Here is a 19,907-nt window from a genome sequence, read left to right on the forward strand (position 1 = left end):
CGGACTCGCAAACCGTGTTGGAGCCTAGCTGCATCTAAGAGTCAAGTTGGGTCGCACCTACGAATAGCTGGAGTAGCCGGGATTGTCGCGAAACAACCAGGGAGCCCTTTCTTTCCGTGCAGTTTTTTTTTGTTTTCATATGGTCCTGTGATTTCTGCACTGTAGAAGAGAAAAAAAAAAACAGGAAAGCAGAACAGAAGTGAAGGGTGTATATATTGGTTAATTGAGTTTCAGAGGGAAAAAAAAAAAAAAAAACCCATCTTCCATTGTGAAACTATGGAGGCAGAAGGGCAAAATTCAAGGGTGAATCCTAGTGAGTCTAGAGTGCAGTCTACACAACAGATGTCACATCATGCAGCACCTACTTTGATTGGTAGGATTTCGATATTAGAGGATGCTTTACAGCAGATTATGAACCAGCAGCTTCAAGTGAATGCTGGTCAAAATGAGATCAGGGAGATGGTGCAAGCCTTGTCGGCTAGACCGTCTAGAATTGATAAGGGCAAAGCTCCAGCTGAGCCAGAGCCCAGTATACATTCCTTAGAGCGCGCAAGGGTCAAAGTGCCTAATATCGCTAATTATAGACCGGAGAAGTACGCTGGTCGGATGACCGAGCGCAGCTCTGATGTGATCGAGGTTTGGTTACACAAGTGGGAAGAAGCCTTCGCCATTTGTGAAATTAGATCCGATCTAAAGAAGATCCGCGAGGCCACACACCTGTTTATTGAGGCAGCGGACAGATGGTGGATGAAGCAACAGAAGGATCAAGTTGCTCCAACCACCTGGGAAGGGTTTAAAGCTGAATTCAAGAAACACTTTCTTCCACCTGATGAAGAATCCCGAGCTTGGGATGCTTATAGAAATCTTCGTCAGAGGAGTCTGTCAGTGGCAGAGTACACTGACAAATTCAGGGAATGTGTCATCAGTGGAAGGATTGTCCACTGAATAAAGACCGTCGCACGGCTAATATGATAATATCTGAATGCAACGTAGAAATGCAAGAGAGTCCCAATGCGGAACATATGCAGATGCAACTGGCGGGACCTTCTCAGAGGTTAGTACCTTGTTTGTTATGTGTATCTGTTGCTAAGTTAGTGACGAGTGCACCTGATAACATCCTATCTAAGCCCGCAGCAACGAGGTATACAGCCTTCAATGATACGGAGTTAATTAAAATGAAAGGGCAAGTGGCCAGTCATGATGTCATTGTGTTGTTTGACTCAGCGTTAACTCACAATGTGATTAACTCCAAGCTCGTGAAGAGGCTGAAATTAAAGACAAGTCTATCTGACTATGCGTATACAGTCAGGATGGCAGATGGAAGTTCAACTGAAGTATGGGACCAAAGGGTTACCCAGTTCGAACTTCGGATTCACGACTATGCTGAGAAGCTTGATTTTGAAATGACCAAGCTTGCTCATGCAGATATAGCCCTGGGTATGGCGTGGCATTCTAGGAAGAATCCAGCCATTGATTGGAAAAAGCACGTATATCAATTCAAGATGAATGATGTGCTTTATGTCTTGCGAGGTGAAAAAGATATACCTCAGGGACCGTTGGTTTCCGTGATGGAAATCAGAAAAGCTCAAGTAGAGTTTTTATTCCTTTGCACGGCATCGGTAGAGCCGGTGGATGATTCTTCGGCTAGCACTGATGTTACGCAAAGTATGGAGATGGCCAAGCTGGCTAATCTTATAACAGAGGAGTTCTCTGAATGTTTTAGGGATGAACTACCTTATGGGTTACCTCCAGAGCGGAAAGTTCAACATAAGATTGAACTGATCCCGGGGGCAAAACCTGTAAATAGACCTCCCTATAGGATGAGTTTTGCACGGCATCGGTAGAGCCGGTGGATGATTCTTCGGCTAGCACTGATGTTACGCAAAGTGGGGAGATGGCCAAGCTGGCTAATCTTATAACAGAGGAGTTCTCTGAATGTTTTAGGGATGAACTACCTTATGGGTTACCTCCAGAGCGGAAAGTTCAACATAAGATTGAACTGACCCTGGGGGCAGAACCTGTAAATAGACCTCCCTATAGGATGAGTTTTGCTGAGGAGGCGGAGGTGCGTAGACAACTAGAAGAATACCTCAAGTTGGGGCAGATTCAACCAAGTTTCTCACCTTTTGCTTCGCCAGTGATATTAAAGAGGAAAAAGGATGATACATTTCGCCTCTGTATAGATTACATAGCATTGAATAATATCACTGTTAAGCACAGGTATCCGATGGCTCGGATTGATGATTTGCTAGATGCATTACATGGAGCCGTGATTTTCAGTAAGATAGATCTTAAGTGTGGCTACCATCAGTAGAGCTGAGGATGTGCATAAAACCTCTTTCAGGAGTAGGTTTGGTCATTATGAGTTTTTGGTAATGCCCTTCGGACTTACCAATGCTCCAGCGACCTTCGTCATGCTTATGAACGATTTACTACGTCCGTATATCGGAAAGTTCGTAGTACATTTTATTGACCATATCTTGATATTCAGTAAAAGTGTTACTGAGCATCGTGAACACTTAAGAGTAGTGTTCAGTACTTTGAGGAAAGCCAGTCTCTATGTAAATAAAAAGAAAACTATACTGTGTATGGTTAGGCTTGAGTACTTAGGGTTCATAATTACTCCACAGGGGGTAAAAATGGATCCGAAGAAAGTGGCTGCGATACTAACTTGGCCAATCCCTCAGAGTCTGACCGCGTTGCGATCATTCTTGGGATTTGTCCAGTTTTATAGAAGGCATATCAAAGGATATTCTGGAATAGTATCGCCATTGATTGATCTGACCTCAGATAAAGTACCTTTTATTTGGGGACAGAATCAACAAGAAAGTTTTAACACCATAAAACAAGCTGTGGTCTCAGAACCGGTGTTAAAAATAGTTGATCCCCAGAAACCGTTGTTCCTAGAAACCGATGCAAGTGGCATGGCGGTAGGAGCAGTCCTCCTTCAAGAGGGAAGGCCAGTAGCCTTTGAAAGCAAGAAGCTTTCTCCCTCTCAAAGGAATTGGCCAACTCATGAATTGGAGTTGTATGCAGTTATCAATGCTTTGAAAACATGGAGGCATTATCTGTATGGTTCAGAGTTTTATGTGGATGTAGATCATGATACTCTGAAACATTTTTGTAAACAGCCTGACTTGAGGGGCCGCCAAGCTAGGTGGGCAGAGCTCATGCAGGAGTTTAATCTAACGATTCGGTACCGAAGAGGAAAAGACAATAAGGTGGCTGATGCGTTGTCTCGCATTATGCACAACCTGAGTTTCACGGTATTAGAGAGTGCTCTAATGACCGAGATTAGAGAAACTCAGAAAGTGGACGAGTTTGTCCAGAGCTTATGGCCTAAGGCTCATGTGTTAAAACCCGGGGAAAGTGAAAAGGATGACCTAGCATCCAGAAAAGGCCAAACTTATGCAAGATATACCATAAGGGATGGTATGCTAGTTAGAAATGGCAAGATTGTAGTACCTGGTCAGAATGATCTCAGGCAGAGAGTCATTCGACAATGCCATGATAGCCCGTGTGCGGAACATCCAGGAGTCGAGAAGACATATGATCTCGTGAAGCGAGATTTCTTTTGGCCAAAGATGAAAAAGCATATTCATGAATATGTGACACGGTGTTTCTCGTGTCAGGTAAGCAAGGCCGAGCGGGTGAAGCCACCTGGACTTTTACAGCCCTTGGAAATACCACTAAGTAAGTGGGAGAGCATTTCCATGGACTTTATTGTAGGGCTACCTGCAACACAAGGAGGGTATAATTCTATCCTTGTGGTGGTTGATCGTCTAACCAAGATGGCTCACTTCATTCCGACTAGAGAGTCTGTTAGTGCCCCGCAAGTGGCAGATTTATTCATTAGACATATATTTCGTCTGCATGGATTGCCTAGATCCATAGTGTCAGACAGAGATGTTAGATTTACCGGTCATTTTTGGACAGCGGTATTTGAGACACTAAGGACTGAGTTGGGAATGAGTAGTGGGGATCATCCTGAGACGGATGGTCAGACGGAGAGAGTCAACAACCAGACTTTAGAGGATATGCTAAGGGCATATGTGTCATTGAGGCAACATACATGGGACAAGTGGTTGCCATTGTTGGAGTTTGCCTACAATGATAGGAAACATTCCTCTATCGGGTTCAGTCTGTTTGAACTGAACTATGGTTATAGACTAGCCAATCCAACTATAGTTGGAGTACCTCAGAAAGTGCCTAGTGCCGCGAACTTTGTAGTTCAAATGCGGGAGATGCTAGCACAAGGTGCACCCGGTTTTTCATGTTTCGCGCTTAAAGAAATTTTTGCATACAGGTGACTCACTAATCGAAGGTGTGGTTTTGTTTCAGGAGATAGAGGATATTGCAAGGCGCAAACCAACAAGAATCCTGGACCGAGGAACAATGCAAATACGAAATCGGAAGATACCCACGGTGTTGGTTGCATGGCATGGTCAGCCTCTATCGGAAGCTACCTGGGAATCCGTATACCAGTTACGGAGAGCGTTCCCAGATTTCATCATCGAGGACGCTGATGCTTGAAGAGGGAAGGAATGTTATGCTCTAGCCGGGATAGCATGACCTCGGATAGATCGGTGGGCATTTTCTCTTAGATGACCAACTTTTGTAATAGTTAATGTGCGTAATTGAAATGGTCAAGAGAAGTAACTGCCAAGGTCCTAGGTGAGGGCGGAATGGCATTGACTAGATAGTTCTGAGTGCTAAGGCCTAGGTGCACCTAAATGTGCAATAATGCCAAGGGGCAAGTGGTTTTTAATGTGCCCCAAGAGAGGGGTAAAAAGGTGCACCAAGTGGAGAGGCTAAAATGATGACATTTGGCAAGGAGAACTATCTAGGGAAATGAGGGTCTCATGGATAAGTATGAAGAAAAATAACGAAGGAATATATGTATCTGACGATTTTACGATCCATGAGAGTTTGGCTGGGTGGAATAACTGATAGCCATCGCCCGTGATTGATTTAACGTAAGGGAAAGAAGCCAAGAGTGAAAGTAGGTGACACATACACCTTTCATGGTTGTCTCGAGTTCTTTTTGTGTGAGGGCAAGAGCATTTTTTTGTCGTGGTTGCCTTGTAAATACATGGGATCGAGATTGTGTTCATCATATGTGAATGGTCGGTGGGTAATTAGATGCTAAATGACTGGTGGCATGCATTTGTGTGCACATAGTCAATGAATATGTGCTTAAGTGCCTTGGGGTATGAAATTGTGGAAATCCTTGGAGAGTGGTAAAAAGCATGGGATGACGAGGCTATAATCAAAAAGGCGCTACGTGAGGTTGAAGGAGACTCTTCTGGATGGCAAGGTGGCGGTTGGGAGCTGGGGAATGTGACTGTTGCTGAAAGAGGAGGGTCGCGGCCACTACAGGAGGGAGACTGTGAATTCGGGAAGGGATGGTGGGGCACCCAGAGGATCTCAGACGACAGAGAGGGAGACTTGCTGGAAGTCACGTACGCGGAGAGGCCTTGGGCTGGCACGAGCATTGGAGAGGTGATCATGGGTTCACAGAGAAGGTGAAGGGAGCTCAGAGGCAGCGAGGGGAGGAGAAACAGAGAAGGCAAAGATCCACGAGAGCTCGATGATCAAGGGAAGGAACTTTACGTGAAGGGGAGCTCGGCGTTGGAGGACCTAGGAAGAGGCGAGAGCTCTACGCGCAAGAAGGGGGGAGTCTATATAGTTCTGCAGGGGAGGCTCCTCTTGATAGAGCTGCAGAAGCATCGCTACTGAAGAGAAGCTGTGGGTTAGGAGGACCTGAGACGACGGAGGTTGTCTATTCTGCAAGCTGGGAGATCTTGAGACGGGGATAGTGTCTTTGAGGAGGGAGTTCGGGTCCGCGGATAGAGAGATAGACTATTTTCTAGCCAGGGGCGGCGTCGATACTATGCTGGGAAGACGTGAGCTTGGAGGAGGATGCAAAAAGAAAGGAGACGCTGCATGGTTCTGTGGGGATGCCGAGAAGATACGTAAAAAAGGAGAGACCTGGAGTTACGTTAAGAATTGTTGGAAGGACTGATGGAGAGCAAGGGAATGCAATAGATGAGAGGTGGTGTGAGCGGAAAGCTCTGATTGCATGAAGGTCATCGCATGTGACGAAGAGAACATTGTGAAGAAGGAGACCCTGCATAGGTGACTGCTTTATATGACGGGTGAGGGAGTTCAACTGCAGGAGCGCAGAGAAGATGGACTCCATGTGCTTCAAGTTGACGAACCATGTGCCAAAGTGAGTGTCTTGGATAAAGAAAAGCGTGCGAGGTAGCTTGTTATGGCAACTTCATATGCAGCTGGTGAGCCCTAAGAGCATATGAGCTTCGTGAGGACGACAAGAAGGAGGCTACAGCAATGCCTATCGGGTTCAAGGGTCGCTCTACGGTGTGGGCTAGGAGGAGCTTAGAAGAGCAAAGGAGTCGAGGGACTGAAGGTTGATGGGAGAAGGAGCTTGGAGAGCAGGTGGTGAAACGCTGCTGCAGCGCTGGGGCGTCATTTATTTTGGGGGGTTGTTAATAGGAGGCCATCAGTAGGAGAAACCTGGAAGGGAATCGCGACTGCAGGAGGAAGACGTGAGCTTGGAGGAGGATGTGAAAAGAAGGGGGCCTGCATGGTTCTGTGGGGATGCCGAGAAGATACATAAAAAGAGAGCTCTAGAGGGGAGCGCAGGTCACTACTAGGTGGACACGAGGTGACGAGCTATGGTTTTGGGGGAGCTCGTGGAGGAATTCCTTGGTTGGAGAGGATATAGAAACTGGATAATGGAGTGTGGGAGTACCACAGACGAGGAGAGTTCCGAGAGCAAGGGAGAGGCTGCGATGCCGGTCATGATCACGTGATGGGCGACTGAGCTATTGCAGGCGGGGAGCTTCATGAAGGGCTTGATTGGTGATCACATGAGGTGTGGTGTTGCTACTATAGAGGCTTGGTCAAAATACTTTGGGTGACTAGTGTACACCGTGAATAGAGAAGCTACAAAGAGATTTCATTGCATGAGGTAGAAAGGGGGTAGTGACTCTATTATGCAAGCCAAAGGTCTGTGAGAGCTCTATGAGCTTGGTAAGCAAGAGATTGCCGTGGTTTTGGGATTCATTATATGAACATAGAGATGGGTGACGAGTTACTAACCGTGGTCACTATGTGGGTGGTTTCCTTGTGAATTGCGAGAATGGATGCAATAAGAATCTGAAGGCTTTGTGAGCTTGAGCTCGTCATCAGTAGGAGCTTGTGTTGGGCTGTGTGGTCCATTGGGATTCTTTCTGAGGTTTCCAGAGGAAATGTGGCCAGTGTATTAGTTTTATTAGAAGGTGTGTAGAGAGAAGGATGTTGAATGAATGCTTTTTTCCTTGTGATGGTGTTGTTCAGTTGTTTTAAACGTGGATGAGGGTGGCTGTGAAGGCGGATTGGGCTCTACTGCTTTTGTCCATCCACGTTTTGGTGCCTCCACAGAGGACTGTGCACTTCAGTTTACAAGTGTGAAGCTGTGCAGTCAATTGTAGTGTTGAAGAGGTGAGAGAGATGGCACAGGACTTCCCAGAGTTTTGGGGGATGCCATACGAGAATGCAGTGAGATTCCTGGAAAAGATGGAATTTACAGCACTTATGAAGGATAGGGCAACCCCTGAGATTTTGTTTCAGATCATGAATTATTGCTTGCAGGGAGATGCAAAAGCATGGTTGCAGACTCAAGTGGCTACCTTCTGAACTGCTCATCCTCAGCAGCAAAATCCGGAGTATACAGTGGTCAGAGCAGCTTTTCTTGCACGGTTTACACAATCCAGGAGCCCTAATGAAGTATGGAAAGAGTTGTGCAAAATTCAGCAAAGGGATAGTCAGGATGTGGATCAGTATCTGATAGAGTTTGGTAGACTGTGGAGTCTATGGTGTGAGGCTTTGATTCCTGAAGTACCCCCGTAGATGATAAAGAGAGACCGGTTTGTGGCTGGTCTGGATCCTACCCTCCGTTTGAAGGTGGAGCTGAAGAATATTGATAGTTTTGAGGATGTAGTCAGAGTGGCCAGAGAGAAGGAATGGAAAGTCAAGAGACTGAGGCAGCTTCGCATGCAAGAGGAGCCTAAAACCCTGGTCAGCAGGCCAGAAATGATCAAGGCAAATGTAGAGAGAGAGCTGGTGTCTGTTCCTGTGCAGGATGATTCCCTAAAAAAGGATTTGCATGAAGCTGTGGAGCTGATGAAAACATTCAGCCTAAATTGGATGGAGACTGCAGGAAGAAGCAGAGGTCAAAATAACAAAAGAGGAGAGGCTATGGATGGAGCAGAAGGAAGTTCAGCTGGTGCAAGGAGAGTACCAAATTATGTGATGAGCTGTAGGCTGGAATTGGAAGAGGAACCTGAGGAGATAGTCACAGATGAAGAGAGAGATTTTTTGAGTGAGACAAAGGAAGAGAGCATCTCATCAGAGGAAGAGAGTCGGTTGTCTTCACTGTTGAAGAAACCGGATGCATATAGAGTTGATGATGTAAGGGAGCTGGAAATCATTACACTTATGAATGGAGGCTTGTCAGTTGCTATGGAGGAGGGTGTTGCTCAACCAGTTCTGTGTGAGGTGGCAGAGGAGAGCCCAAGAGAAGGGGTTGCTGCCACAGATGGCAGAAAGGTTGACAGCCCATTCAAGGCAGCTAAGAATAAGTCTGTGTGTGTAGATGATGATCATGCTCCAGTGTTGTGTAGTGATGATATGCCTATGATGGTTGAATGCAATCAGTTCGTGGTTGACACTGTGATTGTGCATACCGATGAGGCTGAGATTTCAAGTTCAACAAGTGAGGAAGAGAGAGGTGAAATTAGTAGTGAAGATGAGAGCTCAATCATGTCTAAGAGAGATGAAGCTGATGTGGCTATCACTGATGATAAAACCTACAGTTAAAACACTTAGTTTGGGTGGGACCAGCAAGTGTTGATTGTGTGCATGTGGACTATGATGTGTACGATGAGGTTAAGATTCAGTGTTTACAAGAGGATGGTGATTCAGAGGATGAGCTGAATTGTGTTCTTGATGATGCACTGGATGATATGTTAGCATTGATCTCTTCAGAAGAGAATGTAAACACCAGTATGCATGTTGAGCTGGATGGCAGTGATAGTGTGGGTGATGATCAGCTAGATGCTTTACTTGATGATACCCTTGTGAATTTTGCATGTGTGGTTGGCAATGACAAGAAAGAGTGTGCTGATATGTTTGAGCATTCTTCAGGTGGGAAGGATGTTTGTTTGCTTCTCGATGATCTTGATAATTCATGTGATGGATTAAGTTTTGCAGCTTACAAGGTTGAGGCAATAGGGTATGCTGAGAAGTTCCTAATCACTGCCTGTGAGATCTGTGTGTGAGGTAGTGACCTCAAAAGATGTGGCTCATGTGAAGCTAAGCAAGACTCATGATACAAGTGTGATGGCTAATAGCCAGTGGAGTTGTGTAATATCTTGGCAAAATAAGCTATGGGATCCTGGAGGCTCAGTGAAGATGTGGGTATATGGAAGGAGCTGGTGGCTACATCAAATGGTGTGTTGTTGATTCCTTTTGATCCAGGGGGATGGTGGATTATGCATATCTGGCAATGGAGGGTTCAAAGTTATCCTTTTGATCCGGGAGGAGAAAAGCAAAGGCATAGAGTACAAGCTTGCTTTGTTTTTGATCCAGGTGGTTTGTTGATGTTTTTCTTTAGCTGCTGGACATGAATGTCACAGCAGAAGAGAAGGGGTTGCTAGAGATGTGTGGATAAAAATGAAAAAAATGTTTTTCACTTGTTGCATGTTGCTAGGTGAGTGCATAGCTATGTACATAGCTAGTTGGTAGTGGAAAAGGGCTGTGGACACCCTCATAACGGACTCCACATTGATGATATATTGTCTTGAGATGGAAGACACTTCTACAGGGACTTCTGGGAGATAATGAAGTGCAGTGTGGTTGCAGCAAGATAATCCAGAGCATGGTATCCAGAGTATGACGGGGTTTTGTTGTGGGATGGCATACACCTTTCATGGTTTTCCCGAGTTCTTTTTGTGTGAGGGCATGAGCATTTTTTAGTCATGGTTGCCTTGTAAATCCATGGGATCGGGATTGTGTTCATCATATGTGAATGGTCGGTGGGCAATTGTGTGCATATAGTCAATGAATATGACTGGTGGCATGCATTTGTGTGCACATAGTCAATGAATATGTGCTCAAGTGCCTTGGTGTATGAAATTGTGGAAATCCTTGGAGAGTGGTAGAAAGCATGGGATGACGTGGCTATAATCAAAAAGGCATGCATGAATTGTGGCTACGTAAGGTTGAAGGAGACTCTTCTAGATGGCAAGGTGGCGGTTGGGAGCTGGGGAATGTGATTGTTGCTGAAAGAGGAGGGTCGCGACGACTACAGGGGGGAGACTGTGAATTCGGGAAGGGATGGTGGGGCACCCGGAAGATCTCAGACGACAAAGAGAGAGACTTGCTGGAAGTCATGTACGCGGAGAGGCCTTGGGCTGGCAGGAGCATTGGAGAGGTGATCATGGGTTCACAGAGAAGGTGAAGGGAGCTCAGAAGCAGCGAGGGGAGGAGAAACAGAGAAGACAGAGATCCACGAGAGCTCGATGCTCAAGGGAAGGAACTTTACATGAAGGGGAGCTCGGTGCTGGAGGACCTAAGAAGAGGCGAGAGCTCTGCGCGCAAGAAGGGGGGAGTCTATACAGTTCTGCAGGGGGGGCTCCTCTTGATAGAGCTTGGAGAGCTGGAGAAGCGTCGCTACTGAAGAGAAGCTGTGGGCTAGGAGGACCTGAGATGACGAAGGTTGTCTGTTCTGCAAGCTAGGAGATCTTGAGACGGGGATAGTGTCTTTGAGGAGGGAGTTCGGGTCCGCGGATGGAGAGAAAGACTATTTTCTAGCCAGGGGCAGCGTCGATACTATGCTGGGAAGACGTGAGCTTGGAGGAGGATGCAAAAAGAAAGGAGTCACTACATGCTTCTGTGGGGATGCCGAGAAGATACGTAAAAAAGGAGAGACCTGGAGTTACGTGAAGGATTGTTGGAAGGACTGATGGAGAGCAAGGGAATGCAATAGATGAGAGGTGGTGTGAGCGGAAAGCTCTGATTGCATGAAGGTCATCGCATGTGACGAAGAGAACATTGTGAAGAAGGAGACCCTGCATAGGTGACTGCTTTATATGACGGGTGAGGGAGTTCAATTGCAGGAGCGCAGAGAAGATGGACTCCAGGTGCTTCAAGTTGACGAACCATGTGCCAAAGTGAGTGTCTTGGATAAAGAAAAGCGTGCGAGGTAGCTTGTTATGGCAACTTCATATGCAGCTGGTGAGCCCTGAGAGCATATGAGCTTCATGAGGATGATAGGAAGGAGGCTACAGCAATGCCTATCGGGTTCAGGGGTCGCTCTACGGTGTGGGCTAGGAGGAGCTTAGAAGAGCAAAGGAGTCGAGGGACTAAAGGTTGATGGGAGAAGGGGCTTGGACAGCAGGTGGTGAAACGCTGCTGCAGCGCTGGGGCGTCATTTATTCTGGGGGGTTGTTAATAGGAGGCCATCAGTAGGAGGAACCTGGAAGGGAATCGCGACTGCAGGAGGAAGACGTGAGCTTGGAGAAGGATGCGAAAAGAAGGGGGCCTGCATGGTTCTATGGGGATGCCGAGAAGATACATAAAAAGAGAGCTCTAGAGGGGAGCGCAGGTCACTACTAGGTGGACACAAGGTGACGAGCTATGGTTTTGGGGGAGCTCGTGGAGGAATTCCTTGGTTGGAGAGGATATAGAAACTCGATGATGGAGTGTGGGAGTACCACAGACAAGGAGAGTTCCGAGAGCAAGGGAGAGGCAGCGATGCCGGTTATGATCACGTGATGGGCGACTGAGCTATTGCAGGTGGGGAGCTTCATGAAGGGCTTGATTGGTGATCACATGAGGTGTGGTGTTGTTACTATAGAGTAGCTTGGTCAGAATACTTTGGGTGACTAGTGTACACCGTGAATAGAGAAGCTACAAAGAGATTTCATTGCATGAGGTAGAAAGGGGGTAGTGACTCTATTATGCAAGCCAAAAGTCCGTGAGAGCTCTATGAGCTTGGTAAGCAAGAGATTGCCATGGTTTTGGGATTCATTATATGAACATAGAGATGGGTGACGAGTTACTAACCGTGGTCACTATGTGGGTGGTTGCCTTGTGAATTGCGAGAATGGATGCAATAAGAATCTGAAGGCTTTGTGAGCTTGAGCTCAGTCATCAGTAGGAGCTTGTGTTGGGCTGTGTGGTCCATTGGGATTCTTTCTGAGTTTTCCAGAGGAAATGTGGCCAGTGTATGAGTGTTATTAGAAGGTGTGTAGAGAGAAGGATGTTGAATGAATGCTTTTTTCCTTGTGATGGTGTTGTTCAGTTGTTTTAAACGTGGATGAGGGTGGCTGTGAAGGCGGATTGGGCTCTACTGCTTTTGTCCATCCAACGCCACCACCCTGACCCAACCCGACCCTGTAAAATAAGACACTAAACACCACAGATACCAATTGTACACTACTAATATTAACATAGAAAACAATAGTTTTATAAACAGCACTAATTGCCTCCATATGGCGAGTTACCTACAGTTTCAGTGCCACCTGACATTCTACGCTAGATGTTAGTGCACTCTATGCACAAGTACACAAGCTGTGACATGATGTTGAGGTTGTCATCCCCAATGCACGGCACCCATCCAACAAGTACAAGTTTCAAATTAAACCAATGCTATGAGGGACAATGGGTTGCCAAGAGGACATAGAGGGATGGCAAAACTGGTTGTGACTGTGTGAGACATACAATCAGTCTAGCAGGGACCATTTGATAATTGCTGCATGGGTGTAACATATCCTAGTCTCACCTTGATCCTGTGATGAGGGTATGCGTATATGTGTATGTGTGTGAGAGCATATGTTTATACTATGCTATACACCATAATTGGGGGCTGATGATGTCATTGGTGATGTCACGGGACCCAATACCTGCTATGCATAATGAAGTTTATAGCGATTTTACACAAGTAGTCGCCCAATTCCAGCTGTTCCAGGCACCTCTATCTCCAGCAATTTATTCAAATTGCCGGATAACAGCAGCGCTTGAAGTTGTCTACTACTCCGAGTTGGTAGCACATGAGCACAATCTTCTCCATCCTCGGGAATGACTAACATGAGGTTAAAACCAGACCATTTGTTTTGTTTTTAGAGGATGAATTTGAGCATGGTCCGAAATTCATCTAGTTACACATAACTGGGGATCAAATAATGCTGACTTGGCATTAGCAGGAATTGGCAACACAAGTGAGCATCCATTTCTATACGAAGGTCTTCGCACTTTCTGTCAACATTCTGGGGGTGAAGGAAAGACTCGGCCTAACAAGGCTAGCACTAAAGGAGAAGGCAATCAAAAAGTAGCCCACATTCCCTTCATCCAAGCTATAACTGCACATGAAGACGAGACTATCATTTTAGCCTCTCCCAAAAACAAAGTCCAGTAACAGCAGTCTCACAGCAATTTCTTGCTGAGTCACACAGCATCACACCACAACAATAATCTGAAATCTCCAAAAACAATATGCTACTAGTGAATGGCCAATTAAACACACAACGACCTAGCCGGTTCATGGAACACACAAAGCCTGATTGTATAAATCACAATGGGTTAAATAGCCCTGTCTGTTTTGATCCCCAAAGGGTCTCTATAAAAAGCACTACCTATGGGACGATTCATGTTACAAAGTGGAGCCAGGCTTAAGCACCTTACAAAGAAAGCCCAAATAACAAAATTGCCCAAATTGCCCAAGAGTTTTCATTAAGGTATTTCCAGATAAGGAAGATCAATCCACCACAAATCTATTTGTTAAAAAGTGAACCTGATTCTACACCAGCAGACGTGGTAAAATGGGAATGGGACAATATTATTTTGACTCTAAACGTTACATAGGCAGCAAATCAGGCTCACACTGAGGTTCTTCTCACTCACTCACAGGAATAGCACCTGCACAAGTCGATCAGTTTCAGATGCACACGAGGTTAAGGGCAACTGTGCTTGAGGCAGAATCCGAACAGCTGCTCCACTTGCATCCCTTATCTCCTTTATAACTGAGCCACCTTTACCAATCAAGCATCCAGCTTGAGAACGACCAATCAAGAGGCGCGTCAAGTTGTTAAAACCCTGATTTTGTTGCCCAATCACTGCACCTACACTGTCTTCAGGAGATTCCTGCCAAAATAGAACCACAATTACTGACAGTAACTTGCATGTTCACAAATATTTTACATTTCAGACACACAATTACTAAGAATAATTTGGATGTCGCAAATGTTTATCCCAGGCCCTTGTCCATTTGTTCAAAAATAGACATCTGACCTCCATAGCAATAGTGGCCAATCGCACAAGTGCATATTCAGCAGCTGAGCGAGCCTCAATTGTCTCCTCTTCTTTTGAAGAAACCAATATCACACGGTCCTCCGCACTCTGCAAAATGAAATGTTCAGGTTTGATTTCTGATGCAAAGACCCATGAGGAGCTCTCTCAACATATAATCCAGAATACAATCAGAGCAAATTGGATATATGCATAGTATATAATAAGTATAATCGTAGTAAATTACATAGAGGGAAGGGATAATAGTGGTGTCCCTATTTGCACCAAGTTCCAAGACAAAAATCAAGGCAGTACACACTGGAACCTTGTGGTGTTAAGCCTAAATGCCGAAAAATTTGCTTAAGAATAGGCTCTAGACTAAAATCAACACACAGGACCTGACAAACTTATATCGATGTACAATGGAGGAAGTTCATGTGCGACTTGACATTAGAAGCACAAGATGAGGAAGTCGCATAAGGGCTACCCAACGTAGTAAATGATACAAGGCTTAAGACCACAACACAAAATGTAATAATATTCCAACGCTACTATCACTTGACATTAAACACAAAACATAATAAAATGCTCACTCTTCTTCAATAGTCCTCTTAATTCCATAATTCACCTTCACAGGGAATCATGTCATTGGCACACATGTTGATCCACAGTCAAAGGTGAGAGAAAGGTAACAATGATCTCATGTCTAAACTCCTCCCATGTAGCCGAAGCAGTTCTGAGTCCATCATGTGTGAGCATATTCCTCAAGATGTAGTACTGCAAACTAAATCTTTGCAGCAGCATCTCTAGGGCTTAATTTGAAGTAATTCTCCAACTTGCTTAGCCATTCTTGCAACTCGTTAGGTCAAGTAGTCTCCCCCTTGAACTTCTGCAAAATAATATTGTCCTTATAGTCTTTTCCCGTACTTGATCCTTGTCCCATCTCCTTCTGAATATCCCTATGTATAGTCTTCACAAACTGTGTGAAGGCCATAGCTTCTCTCTCATCAAGGTTTAATTGATTGCAGGCCAACAGTTTTTGAGATAGAAATTCACCTCTCCTGAGGGATGCTTGATATAGTTTGGAAAAACTAGGCACGCCATCACAGCCCTTTCCGTGGGCTGGACTATATTCTGAACCACCAGAATGAGTTGTGTTCCATGAATATAGGATTGGGAGATTGTTGTGGATGTGCCCTTCTGGCTTCAGCCATGAACGTTCATTCCACTTAGGTTGCTCATCCCTAGCAATCTCCTTTCTTTTTGGCTCAACCTGCTCCTTACTAAGTCCTTAACTGAGTAAAGGCATTATCAAACTTGGTCTTGGAGTCTCTTTCCACACCTACAACCCTCTGCTCCAAGACTGAATTGAATTGCTTAACATGACCAATTAACTTCTGTTGTTAGTCCACAAGTTTACTCTATTTCTCCATTATTTGTTCTTGCTACTCCAACATTACTACCATGCAACCCTCGAAACTGGGGTGAGGGGACTTGGAAGGTGATTGGTTATGGGATTTTGAAGATAGATTTGTCTCCCGATCACTGGCCATGAACATCATCCATAGGTGCCAATGCCTCTGCCTGACCCCTTAATTGTGCTTTATCATACTCCATTCGGGTCTCAGATCCCTTGGTAGCTTACCCTCCTTAGAGTTAGGGCCATATTTCCTTGGGGCCATAAAAAACTACTATGGGCTGCTCTTCCCTAGAATTAGAAGCACATTTCCTTAGCTGTGTACCAAATTTCCCCAATTCCCAAGCCTCCTTGAGGGCATCTTTATAATCCATATCAACCGGAATTAAACACCGTCTGTAACTGTTTAGGTCCTATTTAGAACACAGTGTAGAGGAACTGTTTGAGATTTAGAAACACTGTCTGAGTCACTCTTTTGAACACAATGTTTGAACAGAATGATGCCAGTTACCAAGGACAGTAGACGTGGCAACTGCACAGTTGGCACAGTTTGCACAAATTGGCTGAATTAGGGCTCAATTCTCCAACAAATGCTCCAGAGTAGAGTAGGAATTGCAATTAGGAATTAGAAGCCCCAAATTCCTTGGTCTGTAGGCAGAGAAGCACTGCCTGGAAACAGACTTCGAGGCAGAAATAGAGGCAAATGGGCTCTTGATCACAGTCAAACCTGGTACAGGTGTTCTAGCAGCTGAGACGACTCACTGTATGCAAGTAAATCAGCTTTTGGATCAGCAAATCTCCAGATTACTGCAGAAATACGATTCTAGTTGTGCCACTGATATCTGAGCAATTGCCGCTCAAACCTTGGAATTTCACTGAAATCACGTAAATCGGAGCAGTTTGGAACCTTGAGGTAATCAGAGGCTGACACGTGTCAATCTGGAGATAGAAACACCTATCTGCGACAGATTTTTGCAGGGAGGTAGGCCCAAGGCTCAAGAGCTAGTGCTCCAAATTTCAGAGTGGGATGATAAAGATTTGACCACAAAATCCCATGAAAAAGGCTCTGATGCCAACTGAAACATAGCTTCTACTAAGGCTGCTAACAGTGACGAGTTTTAGGGAAACTATGAAACTGGATCGCAGAAATGGCAGAAAAGGAAGTAGAGGGAAAAGGATAGATCACTCTTACTGGAAGAGGGCATGGGATTTAGCAGCTCCCACATGGCTGCCTTACTTGGAGCTAGGTGCATCCTTCTTGCATGTGCAGCCAATAGGCTGATGCTTAGAAAGTACCAACATTCATAGAATGAAATGTGATTGCATGTTGAATGCCCTGAAAGTACAGCGGAAGCCCCTTACATAGTTTTAGAAAAGTGGGCCAGCATGCTTATGGGATATTACAAAAGGGGTGCCACATGGCAAGCCCTCATAAAGAACCTAATGTTACTACTAAATGTATGGAAAAGTACTAAAGTAGCTACAATCAGTGGAACCCTTTAGTGGCTAACAGGGCAAATTATCTAGCTAACTGCTACCCTAGCATTCACTACTGTTACAAAGATTACTATTCACCTAGCCCACCCTAGTTAGCGTAGACATGTCCCTATGTGCATAGCTTAACCAAATTAGCTTGCTTTTCTCCCCTTCATGAAATAGCTTAGCTTTTCACTTTAGCTTGCTTTTGGCTTTTCACTTTATTGCCTAGGGCTAACCTTGACAGGTGACTAAGCATAAATATTCTTATGGAGTTGTCCCTCCATCTTTATCAATATTATATCGATGTTCATTCATGCGTGTGTGTACTATTGAGTCTCCATCTTCCATCATTACTTTCCAACATACTCCTCCTATCCCTTCATTTCACTGGAATAATTGTCGGGCTGAATAGATGGGCGTTGAGAAACCACAGGAGTCAAAAAAACAGTCCTGTAATATTCATAATATATAAACTGTTCTTGAAATGCCACCTTCAGAGAATAGAACGACTCATAAACAGTCCTGTAATATTCATAATACATAAACTGTTCTTGAAATGCCACCTTCAGAGAATAGAACGACTCATACAATTGTTGCACATACTCTTGTATAAACAAAATCATAGTTTGTGCAGATCCATCTGGTTACATAGGCAGTGTTAAACCAAAAGACAACAAAGAGCCAAGAACATTGAAACCAAACGGATTTGCCGGATCCATGGGTGAATTTCGTTTTTGCTCAGAGAGACTGGGAAAAACGTGAAGGAAGAAAGCTGTAAATCATGTACACTTCACTACACAGCTCCAGAGAATTTCCTAACCGAAAATCTCCATTTTCAGCAAGAATGGAAAATTTTGCAAGTCATTGTGATTTGACCACGGAGCATGCACATCAAGGGCTCAAGTAGGAGGAGAGAGGGCTAATTGCAATTTCAAACCTTCATGCTAAAATCCAACGTGTGCTCTAGGCTGAAGCGGTTAGCTACAAGCATGCTTTTTACCAGGTTCACTTCACGTGCAACAATCAGCCACAACATTCAGCCCCTTTATGCTTATATTGGTATCAGCCTAGATCACCCATAGCTATCAACCTTAAAAGTGTAAAGGTGAAGTGGCTTCTGGTGTTTTGCAGGATATGTAAGAAATGCTACGCCACGCAAAGGATAGTAATCATAGTGCTCAATATCAAGCACAATAGTATGCGAATCACAAAAATGACACCTCACACTGTAAAGGAGAGTATGCGCATTTACAGATAATTTCCAAGGATTCAAGGTGGAGGATCCTGATAGCTGTTGTCTAACCTTGAGACAACCCTCTTCTCTTAAAATCAAACTCTCCATAATATGCTCCTGTCTTTATTACAGCTGTCTGTCTTCTTGGTCATCAGAAGTTAGAAATATCGTAATGAGTGGAGGGTCAACTCACGCACGATGCAGCTCCTGACGCCTTGGGGCTGCTCTCGGCCATTTTCGTTCTTCGTCAGTAGGCATCGTTCTGTATGGTGCTTGTTATCTCACCTCCTTATATCGTTGGAGCTTCTATGGAAACTGAGTGAGTGTGGATGGATCCTCCCTACCTCTCCAAGAAATCTTCCGAGGCAGGCTTGACTAACGGCCTCGAGTGCTCCTTCATAAAGTAGACTGTTTGAGGTTTAAACTGGTTTGTGCGTGCAGTTTGATTTAAAAGCGTGTGCCAACGGGGGGTGCACGAAAAACCATCCGAGTTGAAACGATGAACAAAAATTGTATCTTAAGGCTCGAGAGAGATACCGAGGCAGCATCCGAAATCTTGATATGCGCACCCAACTCTTCTCTCAACTGGCGAACTCGAGCACCCTGCTTCCCGATAATTTTCCCAATTCTTGAAGAAGGTACCAAAAGGCGAAATGCAACGTCTGCGGATCTGGCAAGCCGTTTAGCAGGTCCCTGCCCGCTATCATCGTCACCGAAAGACCGCTTGCGGGAGGTATTATCGAGCAACTGTGTCGCATCCAACTGATCGTAGCTGCCCATGTGAGCGCACGCACATACAGAGAGCGAGGCTACTGTTTGCGAAAAGAAAGAATCACTTGAGCAACTAGCGAGCTCCAATTTTTGCGAAAACTGTGTCAGAATCCAATCAAACAAGCAAGAATGTCGGTTTGTATAAAGGTGTGAAGAACTAGAATTGACAAAAAATCAAGTTTCTTTAAAAAAACTAGATTTGCTATAGACACTAAACCAGTAACTCGAAATTGAACCTGAATCTTAACATTTTATCAAATTTTTAAATGAAAATGCGAATGAGTAAAAAAGTAGACATAACGGAACGTTGTGTAGTGTCTCATGTCAGTTAGGACCCGATCCTCCCTACAAATGTTAGGGGTGGGGATTTATAACTGATTTTGTGATGTGCATATTTTGGAAGTTGAAGTCCAACAAATACATGAATAAGGCGATACAATATATGATTTTCCTTGCGGTCTATACAATATTGTCACATGGACTACAATCGTATGAATAAAAGTGTTGATATCTTTCGATCTTGCATCCAGCTTGGATTTCGTTGCTGCATCAACATGTAAGAATTATGGTTGAAAACAAGCAATTTTAAATGGACGAGCAATTGAAAATATTTGTATGATAATATATAATATATAATTATTATAACGACACGTA

General features: G+C 44.7%; 1 protein-coding gene across 1 annotated transcript in view; it reads right to left on the reverse strand.

Annotated features, from left to right (window-relative positions):
* The window catches only part of LOC147880954 (uncharacterized), a 32,057-nt gene extending 12,679 nt beyond the window's left edge, over positions 1-19,378 (reverse strand). Inside the window, exons 1-3 of the mRNA XM_087369922.1 lie at positions 19,020-19,378; positions 14,356-14,463; positions 13,984-14,208 (exon numbers count right to left, since the gene is read on the reverse strand). Coding sequence (XP_087226048.1) covers positions 13,984-14,208; positions 14,356-14,463; positions 19,020-19,262 — 576 coding nt within the window. The 5' untranslated portion in view covers positions 19,263-19,378. The remainder of the gene's footprint in view (positions 1-13,983; positions 14,209-14,355; positions 14,464-19,019) is intronic.
* Between the last annotated feature and the right edge of the window lie 529 nt (positions 19,379-19,907).

The sequence above is a fragment of the Dipteris shenzhenensis genome, chromosome 31, assembly GCF_047967505.1.
Source record: "Dipteris shenzhenensis isolate YYH24624 ecotype China chromosome 31, Dip_SZ_1.0, whole genome shotgun sequence".
Taxonomy (NCBI): Eukaryota; Viridiplantae; Streptophyta; class Polypodiopsida; order Gleicheniales; family Dipteridaceae; genus Dipteris; species Dipteris shenzhenensis.